The sequence below is a fragment of the Hippoglossus stenolepis genome, chromosome 12, assembly GCF_022539355.2.
Source record: "Hippoglossus stenolepis isolate QCI-W04-F060 chromosome 12, HSTE1.2, whole genome shotgun sequence".
NCBI classification, from domain to species: Eukaryota; Metazoa; Chordata; class Actinopteri; order Pleuronectiformes; family Pleuronectidae; genus Hippoglossus; species Hippoglossus stenolepis.
Genome location: NC_061494.1, coordinates 19,718,562 through 19,742,554, shown reverse-complemented (window position 1 = coordinate 19,742,554; position 23,993 = coordinate 19,718,562). Strand labels below are relative to the sequence as shown.

The 23,993-nt window shown below is 46.0% G+C and overlaps 1 protein-coding gene across 11 annotated transcripts in view; it reads right to left on the bottom strand.

Moving 5' to 3' along the window:
* Positions 1-54: 54 nt before the first annotated feature.
* The window catches only part of LOC118118904 (girdin-like), a 60,920-nt gene continuing 36,981 nt past the window's right edge, over positions 55-23,993 (bottom strand). The window contains exons 9-39 of one of the 11 annotated variants that reach the window (XR_007034754.1): positions 23,771-23,852; positions 23,006-23,164; positions 22,408-22,554; positions 22,119-22,263; positions 21,463-21,641; positions 19,737-19,874; positions 18,577-18,760; positions 18,321-18,451; positions 17,884-18,177; positions 17,528-17,710; positions 16,884-17,162; positions 16,652-16,776; positions 16,121-16,259; positions 15,018-15,194; positions 14,758-14,919; positions 13,092-13,369; positions 12,737-12,880; positions 12,177-12,363; positions 11,546-11,691; positions 11,368-11,460; positions 10,747-10,949; positions 10,319-10,366; positions 8,730-8,807; positions 6,901-7,137; positions 6,686-6,736; positions 4,887-4,979; positions 4,310-4,590; positions 3,602-4,058; positions 1,855-1,963; positions 1,143-1,209; positions 55-1,035 (exon numbers count right to left, since the gene is read on the bottom strand). Coding sequence is in view for 8 of the 11 variants with exons in the window: in XM_047342326.1 (XP_047198282.1) it covers positions 3,138-4,058; positions 4,310-4,590; positions 4,887-4,979; positions 6,686-6,736; positions 6,901-7,137; positions 8,730-8,807; positions 10,319-10,366; positions 10,747-10,949; positions 11,368-11,460; positions 11,546-11,691; positions 12,177-12,363; positions 12,737-12,880; positions 13,092-13,369; positions 14,758-14,919; positions 15,018-15,194; positions 16,121-16,259; positions 16,652-16,776; positions 16,884-17,162; positions 17,528-17,710; positions 17,884-18,177; positions 18,321-18,451; positions 18,577-18,760; positions 19,737-19,874; positions 21,463-21,641; positions 22,119-22,263; positions 22,408-22,554; positions 23,006-23,164; positions 23,771-23,852 (5,284 nt within the window). In the remaining 3 variants the exon portion in view is untranslated. Of the gene's footprint in view, positions 1,210-1,854; positions 1,964-2,152; positions 4,059-4,309; positions 4,591-4,886; positions 4,980-6,685; positions 6,737-6,900; positions 7,138-8,729; positions 8,808-10,318; positions 10,367-10,746; positions 10,950-11,367; positions 11,461-11,545; positions 11,692-12,176; positions 12,364-12,736; positions 12,881-13,091; positions 13,370-14,757; positions 14,920-15,017; positions 15,195-16,120; positions 16,260-16,651; positions 16,777-16,883; positions 17,163-17,527; positions 17,711-17,883; positions 18,178-18,320; positions 18,452-18,576; positions 18,761-19,736; positions 19,875-21,462; positions 21,642-22,118; positions 22,264-22,407; positions 22,555-23,005; positions 23,165-23,770; positions 23,853-23,993 lie in introns of those variants that run through there. The other 10 variants (XR_007034753.1, XR_007034755.1, XM_047342333.1 and 7 more) reach the window with 10 other exon arrangements.

The window sequence follows — 23,993 nt, the reverse complement described above, 5'->3', positions numbered from 1 at the left end:
TGTTGCAGCACTAGGAACAGTGTGGACAACTGGGCATTAAACACACGGCACACATTCGTCTTGATGAGTTTTAATTACATCAAATGGGTTTATGTAAAAGTGGAAAAGGAGAAAAACACTGGGTCTCATCATCTTCATCTTCATCCATCATGTTCAACATCACAGCAACAGAAATGTGCACGTTCTGTAAATGCACTGGGCGAGTTACAGGTCACCTACAGTCCAGTGGTCCGGTCCCATTGATGAACGGTGCTTCACAGAGTCCACACCAGAGACTGTGATGGTGTCAGTGTGCTTTTACTGTCTTTACTAATATTTTCAGAGCAGGATAGGAAGCGATAGATGAGATGATGCAGTGTGATTAGATCAATGAGCTACTGTATGATGATATATATATATATATAATTTAAGCTAAGATGAAGGGTGTTTCTCTGTCGTATAGGTGACCTGGAACAATCCCCAAAAAGTCTCTCTCAGATCACACAACCGTCATTGGCAGGCAGCACACGCCAATCACACAGCTGCCATGGCTTCCAGTCCTTTTGGCATCCTGGCGAGTAGAAATCCCCACTGGACTCAAACCTTTGACCGGACAAAGGAAGGGGGATGATTGGCTGATTGATGGATTGATTGCTCCATGCAGATTGTGATTCGTCAGTCTGACGATGGCAGATTGAGTCTGAAATGGTTGTGCTGTCATGCGTTGCAAAACGGTTCGTAAGATCCGCAGTAAGTGATGAGTTTTGTGTCGCCCGTTTGAAGAAAAAAAAAAAAGCAATATTTATTTCAAATATCATGGCATCGGGCAGAAGAAGGTCCGGCTGTCACAGAAGGTCCAACATGGAGACATCAGTCTGGTTTGAAAATCGCCCTTTTGGCTGTCGAGTGAACATTGGCACTTTAACCTTAGTCCGCAGAGACTAGTGCACATCTCAGAGTCCGACACGTGGCAGTGCAATCTGCCACAGCAGACTTCAGAGGAAGAAAAAAAAAAAACTGTCACCGCAACATTTTCTAGTATTTTTCTGCCGTTTCCTTGATTCAAGGAAGAAAAACAAAACAGAGCAGGAGGTTACTTTTCTCTACTGAAGTGTCCTGGATTTAAAAAAAAAAAAAAACTGGGATATACAATCTTTTCTCACTGTAGACGGTCTCAGCAGATTAACTCTACTAGGCTTCAGACACACAGCTCCAAGGCCACCTCTCTCTCTGAGTCCCAGGCAGGCAAAGAGGAGCGGAAAGAGTCCGAGAAGAAAGAGAAGGGCACAGATTAGAAAAAGTGAAGGAGGACAGGTGGAGGAAAATAGAAAGAAGAAGGTTAAAAGTCAGAAATTGTTTCAGTTAAGATTGTGAGTGACGAACAAGAGGAGACAGCAGCCAGCCTGGGTCTACATGCAGTGTCAAGGGAGGAGGGATTTCAGCGCTACACCAAAGCCATGCAGCCACAGTACGCGGTAAATGGGACTACTTTTCTTAAGCAGAGGGACACATGTAACTTCAAGGAGGAGGGGTGCGGAGCGGCTGGAGTCATGGGACTCCTCTTTCTGGGGGATTTGGGAGCTCGAGTGTTCCTCCACTCAGAGCAGCGTGGGAAGAGACGGCCCATATGCCATGCAGACCGGGTCCCGTCAGACTCTGTGCAGGCGTCTGGCAGCACAGGGACAGTGGGACGGGACAGTGAGGGGTGTGGGGGGGTGGGAAACAGCTTAGAGAAGCAGGGGAGGCAAGTGCACGGCAGGATGGACGACATCTGTTACACCATGTTTTAGGTTCCCATGGAGACCATGCTGCACCCCCACCCCACCACCACCACCACCACCCCTTATTCCTCCCGCTCGGGCAGCACTCACTCACCACGCGCTCACAGCATGTTACCAGACAGACCAGGGTGTGTGGGGGGGGGGAGGCAGGGTTTAGCAGCTTTGCTCCCCGCTCCTGCTCTTAGACTTTCTGCCCTCCTCATCTGTAGGACAAAGGCAATGTTCATGTTACATCTGTGGACAGTGAGCAGAACATTTTCATCTTCCTCGCACCAGCCTGAACGTCTGGATTCGAGATAAATACAATCATGCAACTTCAGAACGGACACTGCAAAGTGAAAAGCAACAACAAAACAAAAAGCAGAAATAAATAAGGATCCAGACGCAGACGGTTCCATGAGCGTCAGCACGTTACGCAGTGCTCGTCTTTGATTATAACTTAAAACAATCTGTACAAGATCTTGTCAATCGAAAAATACATAATCAAATAATATCCATTCTCTAGGTGTGGTGCGTCGGGATGTTTAAAGTTTCCAGATACCCAAAGAAATGATGGAGCTTCATTCCCACAACGATGAGACAAAACTATCCTCATCTTACTCTGACGCCTCCCTGTGTCTGTAACTGTCAAAAAGTGCCTGAAGCATAATAATCGCTCTCCTCTTGTTCCTCTACCGTCACCGTGAACTTTCACTGAACTCAGTCCTCCGCTCAGAGAATGAAGCTGCATCATTTTGTCACCAGCCCACAAAGTCAACCAGGTCGAAGCCCATCGTCCAAAAGGTCTCCAGTTAATATATGCAAAAGAAAATACAAGAAAATGTACAACAAAACACACACAGTTCACACTCAAAGGAAACAAAAAGAGGATCATTTTGATCACAGGAATCAAAATGACTGAGACAGAACGAAGCCATGCAGGTAAGTGAAGCACACAAAAACAAAAAACACTCCCATAAAACATTATGATAAAAACCACAAGTGAATATATTATTTGTCCCACATTGCAATGCTTTGATTTTTTTTAACTGGTTTACTTTTGGGGCTGAGTCTCTGGAGGCTAATTCACCATTCAAGCTCTAAACAGAAATATGAACAGATCCCAGTAAAGCAGACGATGGTTGTTAGCCAGTGACACAGATCGGATGAGGACAACGTGGTGACGGCTGTTGGACGGAGGAACATTCAAAGTCCGGGACAGAAAAAAAAGGAGGAGGTGACAAAAATAAAATAAAAACAAAACAAATCACCGGTCAGCACCATGGAAACCAATCCACCACACAGAGACAGACAGTGCTCTGATAAACACATGCAGAGGAGGAGGATTTGTCCATCCGTTCTTTAAGTCGGATCAGCGAGCCGGACCCTCCTCGTCATTCACACACACCCGTACTCGTACCACAGGGACTGGTTGTCCTCTGGGTTCAGTGACTGGTCCGAATTATTCTCCTGACTGGGGTCGACGCCCTCGTTACAGGCTTCCGGACTGGCCGGGTCGGATCTCGTTTGGCCGTTAGATTGGCAGGGAGGGGTCTGGTTTTGGGTGGAGTCGTGGTTTGGGACGGGTGCGGCAGGTGGGGGTTTATTTGTAACAGGCGGCCCGCTGATGTTGCTGACTAGGGTGGGGTTTAGAGACAGGAAGGGGAGGTTTTTGCCCCCTGACTCGCTAAAAATGGAGTCCATGAACACGGACTCTACGGTGAAGGAAGGGCCGAGGAAGGACTCGAGGGTGGAGAGGTCGGGGTCCTCCAAGCTATGGCAGGGTAAGCTGAGGGACTTGGGCAGGGGGGCGGTGGTGATGAGGGGTCCCTTTAGGTTGGAGCTGTCGGGGGGGTACTCACTGGCTGTAGGCTTGGAGCGTACCCCAGCCTTGGTGGAGGCGATGGGAGGAGAAACGTCGACCGACACGGGCTGCCGGTTGTCCTTCAAGAGCAGGTCGTGGATGCTGGTGCGGCGCGTGGAGCCTTCGGCCGTGGAAATGACGCTGCTGGCACGGGGCAGCGTGGAGGAGGTCGAGTCCAGGCGCTCGGAGACGGACGTGGCTTTGCCCTGCGAGGAGAGGCTGGAGCGCATTGGGACGGAGCCTCTAACGCGGGTGCTCTCCGCCTTCCGCAGGGTGGGGCGCCCCGGCTGTCCCGTGGATCTGGGCGGGCGTTCGGAGCTGACCGGAGCCGCTCTCCCGCTGGCGGAGCGTAATATGCCGCGGCCCTTTGTGGTAGTTGTGCGTTCCTTCTGCACGTGCTCGGAGGAGGTGGAGAGGCGAGGCGAGTCCACAGTGAGGTTCTCCTGACTGCCAGACTACAGAAGACAGAGGAATAGTACAACACCATCAAACACATGGTGTACAGCTCTATCAAAGAACGTTTTTGTTGAATATTTAAGTATATATTCATTCATTTGACTCCAAAAATCTCTATCTGCTGCATTTCTCTGTCATTTGAGGTTGTAAATGGAATATCTGCAAACCAGCCTGGTCATAGCTGAGAATCTCTTGAGTTCAGTCTACTTCATGAGCAAGTTTTGATCGAACAGAAAGTTCGAGGCCTCACCTCTGCAGGATCAATGCCCTCGTCCAGGAACTGTTGCAGGGAGAGCACCTCGTTGGTCGGGGATCCCGTCTTCCTGATCTGGGTTTGTCCGGGGCTCCCTGCGGCGCCGGCCGGGTCGAGTGACCTGCGCAGCTGCAGGGGGCTCTGGTGGGAGGAGCGCGAGGAGGTGGGCTGCTGGACGGGGCTGCTGCCGCTGCTCGACCACACCTCCTGGTCTAAGCTCAGGCTGAACTCGCCGCTGCTCTCGCTGTGCGGGCGGCTGAGGCTGCCGTTCAACGTGCCTGTGGGGACGGGAGCTCTGATTAGACCATGGAGACATTTTGCTTTTACAACGGTATATATTTTTACCCAATATGTAAAGTAATGTATTTGATAATTGAAGAGAAATGTATTTTAAAATGCTCAAATAATACTTTAATGTTATTTGCTTTTGCTGCTTGAGATTTAAGCTTTTCTCGACTTTTTAAACCATAGAGAGATAAATAAAGACATTTAGGAAAAAGACAAAGGGAGTGAAAGAGGATGGAAAGAGAGGTTGAGAGGGGGAGGAGGGGGATCAAGGGAAGGTGGTGCGTACCTTTGCCCTCTAGAGGAGAAGTGAGGTGGGAGTTATTGTTACTATTACTACTGGTGGTCCTGTTGCTATGGAGACTGGAGGGTCTGGCGGTGGCTGGGTGAGGGATAAGAGGGAAGACACATGCACACGCACCAATAGACACACAGTTAGGTTGCATATACACATCCATGTATCGTCTACGACGTGCAGCAACACAAAGAGTAACACGTAGGCACACGCCGACAGTTTGAGAGGACGCCTCCTGCTGGGGCAGCAGATGGCAGCTGCCAGGCACAGGGACAAGGAGGGTGGCCGAGTGCCAGGCCGCATCCACAAGAGGTCGGAACGAAAGCTACTGACAGAGAGGAACAGGACGCCATAATCCAGGGGGAAGGAGAACTGATAGACCCGGGGCTGGATAACAGGCCGATGGAGATCATTAGTAATAAAAGGAGAAATGGTAGAAGTAGAAAGTGAGAGGAAGGAAAAAGACTTTGCTCTTTCCTGTGTTTGTCGAGAGGAAACCAGAGACTGTGAAATCATCTCAAACTGCTTTTTTCAGGACATGGGTGACTGCGAATGACGATTTAAAAAGAGCCTTCACATCACTGATCGGTATCAAACCACCGTGGCTCAGTGCGGATTCAATGCCAAGAAGTTGTCCCTTACTACAGATGCTACAGGGCGCTCTGTACCTAACGCTCCACAGGGGAAGGATGCAGAGCCAAAGCACTGCTACACACCCGCAGGCCTGATACGATACACACACAGATGCAAACATGAACTAGAATAACTTCAGAGTGTCCTTAGATTCAATCAAGCTGCACCACATTTCACACACTTATAAATACCAGCTCCCTAAATATGCCTTTTTTTTTTATCAAGATGCATGAATAAGTCACTGGGAAAATGGGGAAAATGTTGAGTAATGCCTGTTCCTGAAGAAGAAGAATCCTAAAGCACAGCGGCAACTCTTCTGGTTCAGGAAGCTGGGGATCGTGGGTAATATCCACTGTTCAGTTGTGCAGAATTAATCACCATGTGTGCCTGCAGGGGGCGCTGTTGCCCAGTTAAAGTTACATAGAGATGGTTTTAAGACTTGGCGTATAATACCATCTGTAGTGGATGAGGTAATGGCTGATACATTATAAGTAATGTCCGGTGTGTGAGAGTGGAGGGCAGTCTCCTCCAGCCATTACAGAGATGCACCGGAACGATGCGTCTGGCAGTATTGGATTTTATGAGTGCATTCTGGGAAATAATCAGCTAAGTAGCATCCGGGTTCGGCACTAATGCTCCACACCGATGCCCTGTGGAACCAATGTGACGATCACATGGGACCATGCAGGTTTAATGGTTTGAGTAGATGGGAACAAAACATATTTAATCTAATAAAAGAAATAGTTTAAAAGAAAGAGCAGTGATGGCGTTAGGGTGCAGACTTAGTGTAAGTGCTAAGAATGTGTGTCAGTAGTTGTGTGGCAGTTTAACAACTGGGTCATCGACATTAAAGCAGCACAGAACTGATGGATAGTTGCCTGACAACAGATTAACGGCCCTGGATAACACCCTAAAGCCTGGAGTGGAGTCAATCCTCCTTTCAATGGAGGCTGATCTCTCCCTTCGCTCTTTTGCTCTCCACTAAAAATTGCTTTTCCAGCTGTAGATCAGGTTTTAATCGAAGAGCGGGAGCGCGGCCCGAAGATTAAACCTACCGGGGACATGACCTGCTTTTCTTTTTTTAGGAGCTTTTCAAGTCTTTTCACATTCCTGGTTTTAAAAGGTTCCTTTTCATTTGACAGTTTGATGTCGAGTCTTACCTTGACTCTTTGGGTCGTCGGAGGCAACGTCCTCGCAGGAGACATTACCTGCTGAAACACAGACCAGAGTGATGCTACATCTGCTTTTTACGATTTCACCACCATCAGAGGAATTTTCAGACGTCCACTATTATACTATATGTTTACAGGGGAAACATTCATCCCAAACATACCCATCGATCTATTCTTACACCTTATAATAGCAGCACCCTGACCTTTGACCTGCAGCCGGTGCTTGGCCCTGCTGCGCCCCGCACTGGGCAGGGTGAGGGCCGCACAGTCGATGGCGTTGGTGGAGAAGGCGAGCTCCTTCATGCGCTGCCCTCCGCGCCTGCTGTTCCCCGTCATGCCGCCCTCTCCGGCCTCAGCGCCCTCGAGATTCTCGATACTGCCCGCCCACTGGGCCCCGGGGCCGCCCGCCACCGCCATGGTCTGCAGCAGGTCATTCATGGCTGAACGGACGGAGAGAATAAAGTTATACATCTTATCTCCACTTGAGTAATGTCTAAGCTTTTGAAGCCAAATGATTTGTAAGAAATCCATTTGACAGATCAGACGATAAAACTATTTTCTTAAATGTGATGTCCGAGTCATTTTGCATCCAGTTTGTGGGACATAGTGACTCGGGGATGCAAAATGGTTCTAATGAAATCTACAATTTCCTAGGTCCTGCAGACAGTTAAAAATCTATTCAGCTGGAGGTCGGGAGGTTTCCAAGCTTTATCTTGTTCTCAGTGCCTTCATGTAGTATATATGTAGGTTTTATCTTGATATGTCATTATAAATTAATCTTGAAGAATTCAACATTCAACATTTCAGAACTCACGCCACATGCAGGCAGAGTATAATCAAAAAATAAAAATAGTTAGTGCATAAAGATGGCAGCCACTTGGTTTTTCTTCCTTCATTCCTGCAACATCTCAGCCAGATAGTTATTTCTTTATTGAGCTGTTCACATTTAAAGGCCGTTGTCTTTATGCACTTTGTTTACTGAGCTGTATGTGATGGTAGAGAAGCATGAAGACATGCAGAGCTGCTCCGAGCAGCAGCAGCAGCATGTACATAAAAGATCTGAGCCTCAGAGAGTCCATGTCAGCAGAATAAGATCTGAAATGCAGCAGGCTGAGAGAGAGAGAGAGAGAGAGAGAGCAAGAGAGAGAGAAAGAGAGAGAGCAAGAGAGAGAGAAAGAGATAGGAAAAGGGAGAGAGAGGCTCCATTTCAAGTCCTCCATGGTGAGTGTGAGCGGCGGTGATCAGGCAGTTGGTGGATTTTCTTTTTAAGAGTCATGCTGTAATCAAAGATGGAGCGAACACAGCACAGGCGCATGAAAGGCAAACCCCCACTCGCTTCTCTGAACACACACACACACACACAGCCTTTCATTCGGTTTACATAAAACAAAAAGAAACCACAAGACAGAGCTGCCTGATAAGTTGCCCGTTGCCGAGTGATTCCCCACAATCACTAAACTGAAACAGACGAGGCTCAGAACTACGAGAGAGGAAAGTCAAACTGTGAGAAACACCGACAGACAGAATTCACCCATGATGCTTTTTGTTCTGTGAGACCAACCCTCAAGCTTTGTTTTCACACTCAGTTAGTGAAGTTTGTCTTGTTAGCAGAGAAAGGAAAGTGACACTGGTGAACGCAGATAAAAGAGTAGATACTCTACAGGAGGAGGTGGAGGCGGCAGACGAAGGAGGAGGAGGAGGAGGAGACGGAGGGGTTAAGGTTACTAGGAAAAAGGACGAGTCACTGATGTCACCAAATGCAGCGTGGGGCTACGACTACGATGCAACAAAACTTGAATCTTTAATAAATCTTCATCTCTAGGAGACATCGGATGAATATTAAATGTGAGGAAATCCAAACGAGTGGCTGCAGGAGGTTTGAAACGTGAAACTGCCACACCCCCACACTGCAGACACACAGCGAGATCAGTGACCGATCCTCTTTGTTTCTCCTAGTGTGACAAGGACAGGGAGAGGAGGAGGAGGCGGCGGGGGGGGGGGAGGCTAGCGTGGCGGCTAACGGCGGTCTTACACATGGAGCGCCGGTAGATGGCCTTGGCCTTGTCTTTGTCCTTGGATCTGTTCCTCATGAAAGGCAGCCTTCTTATAGCTGACAGAGCGCAGCCAGAGACAGACAGACAGAGAGAGGACGGACGGACGGACAGACAGACAGGGTGGAGAGAGAGCGACAGCACATTCCCGGAGGAGGTGGAGGAAAAGAAAACAAAAAGAAAGAAAGAAAGAAAAAAGGAGGGCAGAACAGAGGGATGTGGTTAATGTTTTATAACAGAGAGCCGGGGGATGCAGAGAGAGCTGAGCTCCTCGACTGGAGCACAGACACAAACCTGACACACGCTGTCACCTGTCATATTCCATTTCTATACAAATACACTTTAATACCACTTAAATACGCTTATTTAATGGAAATATATTAACAATTTTAGTATAAATGAATGGATCTGGGAAAAAAAAGCTGAAATGAGCTTGTACTTTTCTCATTTTCTTGCTTTTAAACCCTTGAGACCAGTTTATTTATTAATGCACTTATTAATTAAGAATAAAGAAAATAGAAATAGATTTCTAAAGAAAATAATAATGATATTAATAAATAAAATATTGAAATGACTTCACCTCAGACTTGAATATTACTCATAAGGGCAGGCTTTCTTTCTTTTTTTTACAAAAACACATTATGCAAACAAATATAATAACGTAAACACATTATTCAAACACACACACAGTCTATCAGCCACACACACAAACACTCACATGTTAATGTTCATGAGTGCTGTACTTCGCATTAACAACCGATTTCAAAGCATCACACACGTCACACAACAACAACAACAACATTACCACACCTAGATGACACACAGAAGACGGAGAGCATTAAACGGTGCAATCAGGAGAGTGGAGGGGTCAAAGGGCAGGTGAGCAGCATCAGTGAGTACAGACGATCCCCGGAAACACAGAGGAAGTATTTTATTATTGTTATTTATGACGGAGTATTCAGCCAAAGGGGGAAAAAGATTAAGAAAAAGTCATAATTTATGTATTATATATCCAATATTGTGTTTTTTTCCCTATAAATTTGTATTTTATTCCCATGATATTACGAAATTATTCTCAAAATGTCTGGAATATTTTATACTCGTCTCAAATTTCTGTGATTTCCCACTGGTGTGAAAAGTAAAACGGGCTCATCACATGAATTAGCTCCTATAGATATACACACAATCCTATACAAGTGAATGTGACCAACCTGGACTCTAACGTGTGGCTTTGACTGAAGGGAGCTGCATTGCATTGCACCATTTAATAGCTTCGCTGCTACGTTAGAGGGCGTTTCTGTCTCATTTACAGGTGAACTGCACAGATCAGCGGGTTGACAGCTTTTCAAAATAAAACTATACTTTAGTGGCCCCTTACATAATGTCACAGACACCGAGCGTCCACTTTCTGGACCAGTTCTGTGCTGGAGTCAACCTTGTGCCGCTGCACAGCTCAGCCGTAACCTCTAGGACGGTCGAGAGACACAGACGATGGACTCACGAAAACATGCCCTGAGAGACGTTATAGTCGGTTCACAAGCCCCGCCCACCCTTCCCATCCGCAGCATACCATTGGTGGAACCCTGCCCTTGGGCAACGGGGTGCTGCCCTCTCCTCCCTTCGCAGAGAGAGAGAGAGAGAGATAAGGAAGCAAAGGGGCAGTTAGAGGGAGAGAGACCCACTCAGACTCTCTCTCTCTCACACACACTCAGACTCTCTCTCACTCACTCACACACTCACACACACACACACTTGTCTTGTAATTTGTGGGTCATTATTATGTGTCAGTGAAACCACACTCAGCATCAAAAGGAACTTCCGAGCAACTTTTTCAAAACTTTATTTTGAAGTGTTTTATGCTTGTAAAGCAGATTTGTCTCATTTATCTTGATGCTCAGAAAAGTTCCTTCAGTCACGTTTGAAACTGTAACTATGCTGATTTTGAATCTTTGGTTCTGCGTCCTGTGTTTGTGTGGATGTGGTTTTCTCTGTACTCACTGCTGCTCCTCTTCTGCGTGAGCGTGTCGTCCAGCGAGTTGGAGCCGGAGCCGATGGACGAGCTGTCCTGGCTGTCCGGGGGGAAGCTCAGGAAGCCGTCGCCGTACTCCGAACGGGACGGGGTCAGCGTGAGCGAGCGCATCCTCTCGCGGCTCTTCGGCTTTATGAGCTTCCTCATCTTCAGAGTGATCCAGTTGCCGCGCCTACGGAGCAGAGACGAGACAAGGAGTGAGACAGAGAGTGAGACAGAGACTCTACCGGGAAACAGACGAGCAACGAGGTTAATAAAAAGGAATATAGATGTTGGAAGCTTTTTAACTGTCTGATCTGTTTCCTGTGTGTTCAGGTTTGATTTCAGCCTCTCAAGATAAAAACCCTGCAGTAAACAGACGTTTAAAACTCTGCAGACCATTAATATTTGATGCTTCTCTTTCCTGAAGCTGCAGTCGGAGCGTTTTCTGCCGTTCCTTCCCCTCGGAGATAAGAGTCAACAAGCAGACATGATGTTTTACATCACACACACGATACACTGATTTGTATGCGTCACTGAACCAGCGTCACCACAGGCCAAACAAACTACATCTTTTTTTAATGATGTAACTTGATGAAGTTGCTGTTTACCTGCGTGGAGGTGAGGGGTCGTAGAACTTGTACTGGTCCATGATCTTCTCCTCCAGCTTCTCCTTCTGTCTCCTCAGCTCATTTAGCTTGTCTCTGAAACAGAAGAGGTGAGACGAGAGTGAAAATGCAACAAATCTAAAAACATATTGTTGGGATTCAAACAGACAAGGTGCTTTACATGTATTGTCTTTGCTCCACGTGGAACAGGTCTTTGCTCTCCATGGTCTGTTCCAGCAGGGTGCGATTCTGCAGCATCAGAGTCTGGATCTGATCCAACAGGTGACGATTCTCCTCCTCCAGGTTTCCTTTCAGCTGGCTCAACAACTACACACACACACACACACACACATTAAAGAGATGTTCCGATACCTGGCTCAAATACAATAAACCATCCACAACACAGTTGACTTAAGAAGCTGTTTGTAGAATTAGAGAGAGAGAGGAGAGGAGAGGAGAGGAGAGGAGAGGAGAGGAGACTAGACATTTCTAGATTTGAGGAATAACTGGACAACGTCACCATAAACTTTCAAAATTATTGAAATTTGCAGTTATGTATATTTCTGCCACTCTTGTTAATTTTATAATCATTATTAATAATGATAATAACTTTCTGTCTTTGTGTTGTCTTGTCTACCTGGGTGCACAGGTGGATGGAGGGAATGGGGATATGAGTAACTCAGTGTACATGTAAGCTTGTAAGCTGTTTACCTATTGATCGTGGCTATTGTACACGTTTGGAAATAATGTAAATAAAAAATTTATAAAAAAAGAGGAGAGACGCGACGAGATGAGAAGAAGTCTCTCCTCACTTCACACTGGTTGGTGAGCTTGGTGGAGGTGATGTCCAGCTGCTGGAACTGCTCCTTCAGTTTGGAGAACTCGGCCTCCAGCTTGGTCTGATCCAGCTTGGCGCTGTTCAACTGGGTCTTTGTGTTCTTGTGGTCCAGCTGCAGGTTCTCATTGTCCCTCACCAGCTGACGATGGGTGCTGTTGAGTCTGCAGAGAGAGGAGAGGTGCTCTTTATAAAAAAAAATTAAGAGGCTGTTCTTAGCTTAACTTATTTTTCTTTTCCTATTAATGCTTTATCACAAATGTTTTAATAGCTTTAACGTAAACTTTGAGGATGAAATGTATAAGTAAAGTTTCTTCTTATTCCTTCTATAGTAATATTATAATAATAATCATCATTATTATCCTCATTATTATAAATTGGCTGCAATAGTAGTGTGCATTAAAATTTTAGTGGTCAAGCACTAAACGATCAATGATATGCATTTTAATGCAGAGTGTAAATGGGATAAAAGATTTTAAAGGTTGAGTCATATTGTTATTTATACACTTTTAAGATATAGACGCAGGTTAATCCCACCTATCGTGTTCCTCTTTGAGGAGTTTGCATTGATCAGCTGTGTCTTTGTGCGTTTGATTCTCCAGCGCCATCTTCTCCTGCTGCTCCTTCAGGGTCTTCTCCAGCTCCTCCAGCTCCCCCTTCCTCTGCAGCAGCTGCTTGTACCTGCGTTCATGAAAACACACATTACAAACTGTTACACAAAGAAATAACACAAAGCAGATATATTTTCATTATCATAGGGGTGTGCAGATTCCTCTTGTTCCTCTAGTTCCTGAGCGTGGTTGATTTTAATGATTGTTCCGTGGTTCCCCTCATAAGATAAAGAAGGTCAAAGTGGTGTGGTTGTTTGAGCGTGTGCCCGCCCCCCCCTCACCGGTCCTCCAGGTCCCTGTGCTGCTGCTCCAGGCTCTTGTGGGAGGTCTTCAGGCCCCCGTGCTTCCCGATCAGGGCCTCGTACTCCACCGCCTGCCTCTCGTGCAGCGCCGCCAGCTTCTCGTGGTCGCGGAGGAGCAGCTCGTAGGTGGACCTCAGCTCCTCCTTCTCCCTCAGCGCTCCCTCGCGCTCGCCCTCCACGCTGCTCTGCTGAGTCTGCAGCTGGGCGTTCTGGGCCATGAGGGCGCCGCTCCGCGAGTTCAGGGTGGAGTTCTCCACCTGACGGAGACAACGGAGGAGAAGAATTTAGTGAGGAGGGAGGTTTGGAAGAAGAGGTGAAAAAAGGGATGAGTACGGAGGGAAATGGATTGTGAAAACAATGACTGGGCTCCTCAAATCAAACACCAAAGAAAAACAAGGTATTGTAAGTAGACTTTATTGCTGTTTAAGTCTATAGGGGGCGCTATGTCTCTATTTGGTTTCTTCTCTCTTGTTGTGGTCATGGACATTGACAGAAAACCAGCAGGAAAACCGTTTCTTTTCATGTTTCCTTTGTGGTCACAGTGATTTCCTCGTCTCAAATCCCCCTTCAGTCATCATAGAGTGTTGAACCTTTGACACACCCACACACACAAACAGGTGCTGACACACTTTCTGTACCGACACACACACACACACACACACACACACACACACACACACACACACACACACACACACACACACACACACACACACACACACACACACACACACACACACACACACACCTGTCTAACATATGCTCTCACACACTTTCCACATCAAGAGACACAGAACAACCTGCGGAAACAGCTAGAAGCTTCTGATGGGTCAGTGCAAACCCTGTCGCCCATAAGAAGGGTTTGAATCGCTGCCAAACAGGGAGAACAAGTCTAAATCCACAGCAGGGAGCTGAGCAGCCTGACAACTGTATCAACAGGGAATTACAGAGAGCAGCCTGTGTCGTGTATAACTGAAATATATATATATACACACATACAGTATATTACAGGAATTTATCTTTGATTGTATTAAATGCTATGATGAGTATAGTCATATCTTTATTGTAGATATCTATCTTACAAATGCTCCGATATAAGTTTATTGTGCATTAAAGAAAAATACTATCAAGCCGTTTAAAAAACAAGGATTTGGGGCTGTATAATTAAATTTGTCAAAGCTTTATTCTGAAATAATAATTTACAGTAGAATTTCAATGATGATGCAAGATGATCAAGTGCAGCCACAACCTGGAGGTTTGATTTGTGCCAAGAATCAACTCTGAACCTAGTGTTCATAGTGTGTGTGTGTGTGTGTGTGTGTGTGTGTGTGTGTGTGTGTGTGTGTGTGTGTGTGTGTGTGTGTGTGTGTGTGTGTGTGTGTGTGTGTGTGTGTGTGTGTGTGTGTGTGTGTGTGTGTGTGTGTGTGTGTGTGTGAGCCATAGATGTAGCCTGATTATTCGGATTCTGTTGCAGTCTTATGATTGTTAATTGTGTAAATGTGGTCACCATCCCGTCCCTGCTTGCTTGTGCTTTCAGCCTTTTCTCTCTGTATCTAATGCATTCGTTTCTCTGGAAGCGGTCATTTACTGTGAGGTCATTATTCACTGGACACTGAGTGTTATTAAGGATGAGTGGGGATATTACCTGCAGCTTGGCGTTCTGTGTCTGCAGCGTGGTGTTGTTCTCCTGCAAGGAGGCGGTCTGTCTGTGCAGCGCCACTATCTGAGCCTGCAGGTTGGAGCTTTGAGTTTCCAGCTGTTTGAGCTGACTCCGAAGCGCCGCCTTCTCAGCCTGCAGCGTGGCATTCTGGGAAGAAAAGAAAACACACACACATATATAAGATCTCAAACTTAAGGGAAAATACAAAGCTTTGTAAACCATCTCCTGACATCACGGTCACTTACATTCCTCTCCACCTCGATGAGTCTGTCTTTGACTTTCAGCAGCTCCCTGGTGGTTTCGTGACTCTCCTTCTCCCATTTGCTGAACGACTGGGGCTCCTCTCCTCCTCTAGGGGGCGAGCTCTGCACCATCCTCTCCTCCTCCTCCCTCTGACGCAGCGCTTCATAGTTTTTCTTCACCTGGAGGGAGACAAACAGGAAATGGCCCTTTAGTAAATTAAAATCAACACCTCCAACATGAATATCATGAAAATTCATGATGTCAAAGAGTAGGAAATAGACTACTTCTCGTACAGTGTGACCTAAATGATGGTCAAATAACAGCAGACAGGATCCATTACAGTTTACATCCAGAGTTTATCCATACACACCTTAAATTGAGCTTTGGATTCATGTCAACAAGTTCAAAACACAAAACATCTCTTAGAGGAAAGCAGACATGCTGCACTCCACCTCTCCCAGACTCCTGCCACCTCATGAATAGATAAACTGACCGATAGAAGTGGAAGAGTGGGTGAGTAAATAATGCATCGGCCTTGAGACGCCCCCTCAGTGTTTTCACTCTTTCTAGTGCTGTTTGGGGCATTTGGGGGGTTTAAGGGATGTGTCGGTATTGCGGCGGTGCTGGTTTTGTGCAAGTGTTTGACTGCTTGTTATTATTATGGATTTCTGTGCAGGCTATTTCAGACATGAGCTCAGGAAATGTCCGGACAGTCGGGTCCAGACATTCTATGGAGTTTGCCTTTCACGTATGAAGAACACAGCAGGAGACGTGTTCAATACAACAGGAAGGTGATATATTCAGGTGAGGGGTGGCGCCTGGGTGGAGCAGCAGGAGGCCGGAGATGACGAGTAAAATCACTGCAGAAATCACATGTTTTTCTTCTTCAGGTTCTTTTGGTTCTTATCACCAAAAGCTCTTGAATCTCGTCGTCTTTCCAAGTCGACATCTTCCTCTGCATCTGTTTGAATCCTTCTCAGTTGTGACTCTGTCATGTGTAAGAACCATTTCCTGCTGTTCTCTCAACTGACTCTGACATTTGCGTTCCCTCTGGAAAATGTCCAGAGTTCGGTGCACGTCTGAAAGAAGCGTACGTCTTTCTTACCGTCTTGAGTTCCTGGCGAAGTTGCTGGTTGAGGTTGGACGACTCCTGCAGTCTGGCCTCCAGGGCGGCGATCTTCTCCTCTTTAATCTCCAACGATGATTTCAGTGACGACTCCAGTTTGGTTTCCAGGAGCCTGAACCTGAGAATAAAGGTTGAGTTGGCTTGGGTGTGTGTGTGTGTGTGTGTGTGTGTGTTGTGTGTGTGTGTGTGTGTGTGTGAAAGCGTGATCACACATCTCTAATCCTAAATACAGGTCATGTTTCACCACACGGCCAGCTGAATGCTTGGCGAGGTTTTAGCAGGTGGGGTGATGTTGGCTCTGAAATCTCCCTCAGGATGACTCTGCGTTCGACTCTGATCTAAAATAAGCCACAGACCTGATTTATGCTGCGTCCCACTTGTACTGATCACTTTTAATGATTCAGAGCCAAAGATAAGTTCCTATTTTGGGCTCCAGGCTGAAACAGTTTAAAGAGCCGTCGCAGAAAAGAGTAAACAAAGTGGCTTCTGTGAGTGTCTGAGAGTCGATACCTGTCGCTGGAGTTCTCGTCGTGCAGCAGCCTTTCCTTGTTCAGTCCGATCTTCTCCAGCTCATGGGTCAGTTTCTCCAGGTCATTATTCATCTGCTGAGTCCGCAGCTTCTCACTCACAAGCTCCTAAACACACACACACACAAACACACATACACTCTTTAAATGCATCTGTATTTCATTAAAAAATATATTCCTTTAAGTTCTGTTCTGACACTAAAAGCTCCGCTCACCTCTCTGAGTGCCACAAGCATCCTCTTATCGATGGTGCAATGTTTGACCAGCTCCTTGTTCTCTCGCTCCAGGTCCTTGACCCTCGTGCAGGAATCCCTGAAGAAGATCATCTCCTTGCCCATGGTGCGATTCTCTTTCTCCAGGCTGGAGATGCGCTGGTTGCCGTCGTCCAGTTTGGAGTCGCGGATCTCGGCCTGCTGCCTCAGCCGCTTGTTCTCCTTCTCCAGCATCTTCTTGTCCTTCTCCAGCTGGGAGCTCTCCTGTTCCAGAGTCTTGTTCTGGGGGAATAACCGGACATAATGGAGAACAGATGGATAATACATCATTTGGTGGGATTAGATTTTAATCTAAATGCCTTGTAGATACATGTTTGGATAAAAATTAACACGGATTAACACAAAGGGCCAAAAATCCATATTGACAAATAATCTGGGATAATCCAGATCTAATGGGAAACATGCTGACATTTTATCAGAATGAACTACAAGAGTGGCTCAAGTGGCAAATAACCAAATGTTATACGCTTTATCAGTAAAACACCCGATACCTTTCCAGTGGATGTTGAACCCTAACAGCCTTTTTTCTGGTTGCCATTTGTGATTATTGTCTGCTACATGCATGCAAAACTTTTTTTTTTCCGTACCTCCTGCTCCAGCTGCTCCAGGCGTTTGCTGGAGATCTTCAGCTCCTCCAGGTTGCGTTGGAGGGTTTGATTCTCGGTCTCCACCTCCTGCAGCTCTACCTCCAGCTGCTGGATCTTCTTGCTGCTGTTCTCTAACGCCTTCTGCAGCCGCTGGTTCTCCGTATCTAGGCCCTGGTAACTCACCTGGGAGAGGAATAGCCAGAAATAGGATATTAAAAGCATTCGTGAACTAGTTGTGCCGCTCCCTGATGCCTCTGTACGCCAGACCCCTGTAACTTACCTTCAGGAACATTCGTTGGGTACTAAAATTGTAAAAAAAAATACTTGTTGCATGTCCTGCAGTGCTGAACTCTTACCTCTAATCTCTCCGTCTTCTTGGACGAGGCTTTGAGCAGTTCCATGCTGCGCTTCATTTGGCTCCTCTCGCTCTCCAGCTCCCTGTTCTCTGCTTCCAGCTGAGCCGCCTTGGCCCCCGCTGACCGGAGGCTCTCGGCCGAGCGTCGGACTTGCAGGTTCTCCTCCTCCAGCTGGGAGTTCTCCTTCTCCAGGGCCTCCAGCTGGAAGGCCATGTTCTTCAGAGCGTCCAGCTTCTTCTTCAGACGACGGCCATCTGCCTCCAGCTCTGAATTCTCCTTCTCCAGAGAGGACACCTACATACACAACAAGTGATGGTGGTGGTTACGTACTTTATCTTATGCTGCTCTCACAGCTTCAAATCAGTACTAGATGCTTTAATGTTTGCTATAAACACATTTCCAAATAGCAACCAGGCAAAAAGCTAAATGCAACAGACCTTTTCACAGGTAATCGAGAGACTGGCGAGTTTCTTCTGCAGGATCTCGTTGTCTCTTTGCATCTTCTGCATCTGAATCTCCAGCTCCTCTGCTCTCTCACCTTTCTCCTTCATCACCTCAAGCTCCTTACCTGCGTAACAAACAACACACAAACGACCGAAATGTTGATCCCGTGCATTCAAAGCGAGCAAGAAGACAATTCAATGACGACAAAACAAAGGCTGGAGAACGAAAGAAAACCAAACTGTCACTCACGTAGTTGTTTTCTCTCAAACTCCATCTTATTGATTGATGCGGTTGTCTCGCAGATGGACTCGTGGAGAATGCGGTTCTCTTTCTCCACATCCTTGACCCGGGCCTCGGCGCCGACCTGGCAGCGCTGACGCAGAGACGACACCGTCTGGCTCAGGTGCTTGTTCTCCTGCTCCAGACCCTTCAGCTGGAGAACAGAGTTTTAATGACCAGGGTCACGTTTAATACAAATGATTAAGACCTATACACTATAGGAGTTATTACTTAGACATGTCTCTTCCTCCACTTTAAAGAAAAATCTTTCCATTAGTGCTGTTATTTAAGAGGCCAAGCTTGATTTAATGACACTGGTTGTATGATTTAGTACGTTCTCCATCATAAATCAATCATACATTTCTGGCACAACTGTCAGGGGCAATTTGGGGTCCAGTATTTGGCCCACTTTGGCATACGGAATGGGGGAGACAGGGATCGAACCACCGACCTGGTTAGTGGACGACCCGTTCGATCTCCTGAGCCACAGCCGCTGCAATGATTACAAGGACGGAACTGCCCTGTGTGATCTGTGAGTGCAGCATGTTGTGATTTCTCTGCAGCTCATCAAGGTTGGATTTCACAAATGAGATGATTAAATGTATCCTAGGTGTCAGATTTGGGTGTAAACAGCTACAAAGTCCCAGCAGACACATGACGAGTGGCAGAAATCTGAGTAGTCTATAAAAAAAAAAAAGTTGTATTCCACTTAAATGTGGATGGAACAAAAAATGCTCTCAGGGAACCTCAGCACAGGCTGGAGTAAATTACACAGCTCAGTCATGTTATTTTCTCTGAGCTTCTGGCAACGAGAATCAATGGTGGTTTTGTGAAGTGAGCGGCCGGCGTGACGCACACGCTCAAAGCTCTGTTTGTCTGTATCTGACCAAACGCCTGCCCAGCACACAGCTACAGTAAGAGCACATGAGCGTGTGATGTAATTATAGTTATTCTCAAAGATGTTGGTCTCTAAACAATATTAGAGCTAATGAGCTGACTTCCTCTGCCATCGCAAAGATAACGGGTGGAATCAGTCGAAGCAGTAAGGAAGAATTACATAGAAATAATTATCTCATACACCTCAATACTTCAAGAATGAGAATTAAATCATTGTGTGCGTGTGTGTGTACCTGTCTCTCAGAGTTTTCCCGGAGTGTTTCCAGAGTCTTCTCCAGTAAAGCCTTCTCCTTCATCAGGTCGGTGCTCAGCGACTCGGCGCTGCGAAGAGAGTCTCTGTCTGCAGTCAGCTCAGTCTGCAGCTGCTCCAACTGCACACAGACAAAGATGCATTTCACAATGCTGCACTGTCTTCATTATGTTAATTGATGGTGCATCAGCAACGACTGATGATTATGTTCTGTCATCTTTAATGCACCATTCATGGATTTTTTCCCCCATCACTTACTTTGTTCTGCAATCACAGAGAAGCTGGTGCAATCATTAATCAAAGATACAAACATATTTATATCATCTCATTCTGTTGCAACTAGCAAACAAACACACAATTGTTGGGGTCGGGCCTTTCACATTGGCTGAGCTGATTTTAAATGTTGTGTTCACACCAAACACGACTAGGCTTTTACATTGTACACATCTGTAATTGGGGAACTCAAGCAATGACCATGTGTGACTAAAACAAACTCTGTGCCACTTCCAATAACTGCCTCGGGTTTGAGTCAAGTTCAGATACAAAAACTGAATATCTGATGAGCACACTTTTCATGGATTTAACACAGACTTACATTCATTTCCTGAAGACTAATCCTCATCATAAACATTACTTGTTAAAACCTTAACCACTTCCCTAAAATGCGGCTCTTTCTAAAACATGGATGCAGCTTTAGTCCCCAAAAGGACACGTCATCCCCAGTGAACTATTGTTGAGCCTGAAACTTGTCCCCAGATTTACCCTGTGACAGAAACGCAAACAACCAGCAGCTGCAGTCACAGTTTAATGTGTTATGACTCTGGACCTCAAGACTGGAGAACACTTCAGATTTTCTCTTTGTGGGAGACAGAGAAACACAATTTCATGCTTTTTCTTCAGAGGGAACAGAGACAGGCTTATGTTTCTGAAAATAGCTGAGAGACTTTTCTTAGCAAGGGGCGTTGGAGAGTCACAGACCGGGAAAGAAAAGGAGAAGGGGCTGCGTGGATTTACAGCTTTGCATTCATCCTCCTTTCCTCCCTTCTCTATACACTCTCCTTCTCTCTCGTTTTTATTTATCTCTGCCACTGTGTGAAAAGGTCTAAAGCCAAGTGTTGGGGCGATATATCACAGAGGGGGTGCTGGTCCAATATGCTAATCCCAGTGGTGACCCCGATAAGAGGCAGAGGATGAAACTACAAAATTGTTCCAGTTAGAAACGGTTATAATACTAATCTCTTATTTTAACTTGAATTCAAACTGCATTTACTTTCAGCATGACCCATTTATCCACCCACACAACTTTCTCTATTATTATGATTCACTTGGCAGCTTTGTTAATTGTTAGATGTATATGAAATTAAAGATGACTAATGGAATTTCCATGTTCTTATATTATCTGAGGTCAACAACCTTTAAAATAACAAGTTAAGTCTATCAAGTTGTCAGATATGACGTTTTTATTATCTGCAGTGAAGACCAGAAGCAATGATGTGAATTACAAACAACACCGGACCGAGAATTAATCCCTGAGGGACACCACCTGAAAATGGTGATGATGTGAATATTTAAACCATTTTAAATATTTCATAACATTTTTCCAACAATGTGAGATGAGGAAATGTGGAAAGGAAATAACGAGTCCTCACTTCTTACCCCACTGAGGACAAATAGCGCGAATACACTTTACGAATACGTTAATTACTTACTTTTTGGTTCAGTTTCTGGTTTTCTTGGCCGACTTTCGCCAGTTTTTTCACGGTGTCCTGACTGGCTGCTCCTCTGAGCTCCTCCACGGTCTTCAGCAGCGTCTGGTTGTCTTTCTCCAGCTTCAGCAGGCGGCTCGAGGTCAACTCGTTCACCTCCTCGCCCAGAGACTTCTGAGGGGCTGAATCAATGACAGCAAGAAAAGGCACGTCAGTGTTTTTACGTCGCTAGAATCAAGACGCTGATATCAATGGGGTTACAGTAATTACATCAAACATTTAATTAATGCAAAGCCTGTAAAGCTTTTAAAGTGCCATTCTCACAAACAATACCACCCCCCCACACACAAAGTGTTTAACCCGATCCCTGGCTAGTTAAACCTCTTAACAGCTTTTATGATCCAAATGCACAGATTATCCTTCAGGAGCCACTGAATATTAATTACAGGTCTTAACCAAGTGGAAGGAAAACCCAGTGGAGGCTGGCAAATGCACAAGGGTCACGGGGATGATGCCAGGGCCAAGAGCCAATGAGTGTGTGTTTGCCATCTGAGGCTTTTCAACCCGGTCCAACTCAGGTGACCAACAACTGCAGGATGTTTCTAACTCAACATGTTCATTACCTTTGATAAACTTAAACATTTCCAGCCGTGTCGTACCTTCAGTCAGCTCTGGTGTTTTGGAGAGTTGCTCCAGCTCCCAGCCGAGGTGCAGGGACTCATCCATGCTCTGTTTCTGGGCCATCTCAAGCACAAGGTTCTCCTCCAGCAGCTCCTCCATACGCTTACGCTCACAGTCCCGCTCCTGGAGATAACAGATTTGTTTTAATTTAAACATCAGGCTCTCCGTCTCACTCCCCTCACTGTTTTTGAATCATCTCTGTAGTAATGATCCCATCAAACTACACTGACACGGTAACACTGATCCATAATATATCCATCATCTCACCAAATCTAGGTCGTGGATCTTGGACTTGAGCTGCAGATTCTCTTTCTCCAGGAGGTGCAGCTTGTCAGAGCGCGTCCTGCTGGCGTCCAGCTGTTCCTCCAGCATGGACTTCGTCTCCAGCAGCACCTGGTTGTCCTCCTTCAGCTCCTGCAGGAACCAACACATCATTAGGTGACCGCAGCAGCTAGCACAGAAATGTTAGGCATCGTCCTTGTATCGTGGTCGTACCCATACATTCTTAGGTTCAGAGGGTTTTTTGAATTATATTTCAGCTCTTACTCTTCAGTTTATAAAAGTTTCGCAACTTTTTAAAGATATAGCAGGAGACAAGCATTCGTAATGCGGGCCGCCCTTAGCAATTTATTTTTTAACTTTTTATATCTTGTCTTAAAACCGAAGGCAAGATGCTTTTAATCTTGCCTTTCTACACAACTTTAAAAAATGTAAACCTTGTGAATGTCATTTATCATTTTTTCAGCTCAGTTGCTTTAATTTCAGCTGTGTGTGTGTGTGTGTGTGTGTGTGTGTGTGTGTGTGTGTGTGTGTGTGTGTGTGTGTGTGTGTGTGTGTGTGTGTGTGTGTGTGTGTGTGTGTGTACCTCGACTCTGGCTTTGTAAAACTCGATGTCGTGAAGTCTCTCCTTGTATCGGCCCAGCTCGCTCTCCAGCTTGTCCACGCGGATCGCTTTCTCTCTGAGCGCATCCAGCTCGTCGCGGTAGGCCCGAGCCGACCGGGCGTCAGACAGCAGCTGGTAGCTCTGCAGGGGTTCACGGCCAAATATAGAGCATCAATATGAGGAAATACGTTTCAATATTAAAAATACTTGCAAAAATGCATTCAATAAATAAGATAATGTATTTTATTTAGGAATTTTAAAAATATATGTTTTTTTACAACTACGTGCGTTCACTGCCTCTGTGATCTTGCATGACTTGTAGATTACCAACTACTAGATGAACAACTCACAGCCTAAGTCTGTTACACAAAGAAATAACAAACAGAACAAACTCCCAGCACTATAAATTATCACTAATACACACACTCACACACACACAGACACACACACACGCTGTCCTCCCTGCCCTGAACTCATGCACCTTGTTTACACCCTGTTGGCTACACCATCAGCCGGCCGCCCACTGCAAATCAAAAGCCATGTGAGGCTGCAGCTCGACTAAACATAGCTCTAATAGCCTCTAATGAGCTAAGGCCCCAGCAGGCTGATTAAAGCCTGGCAGCGCTGCAGAAACAAAGCACTTAGAAAGAGGAGACAGGAGCAGGTGTAGGAGACGAGGCTCTATGTGGACGTTTGTCCTCTGTTTGTGTCTCGGTTGGTGTAGGCTGCTGTGACCTGTGGCGTCACCTCTTGCTGAAGCCTCTTGAACTCCACCTCCGTGTTCTCCAGCTCCTGCCTGGTGTCCAGAAGCTGCTCGCTCTTCTCCTCTCTGAAAGAAAAAGAGACGGGTTGGTGGGGAAACAAGATGGAAAGAGGTTATAGAGGATGTAACCTAGATAGAGAGATGACAGAGAGAGGGCCAGGAGGAAGAGAAGGAAACAGATTTTCTGTTCAACGTACACAAACATCA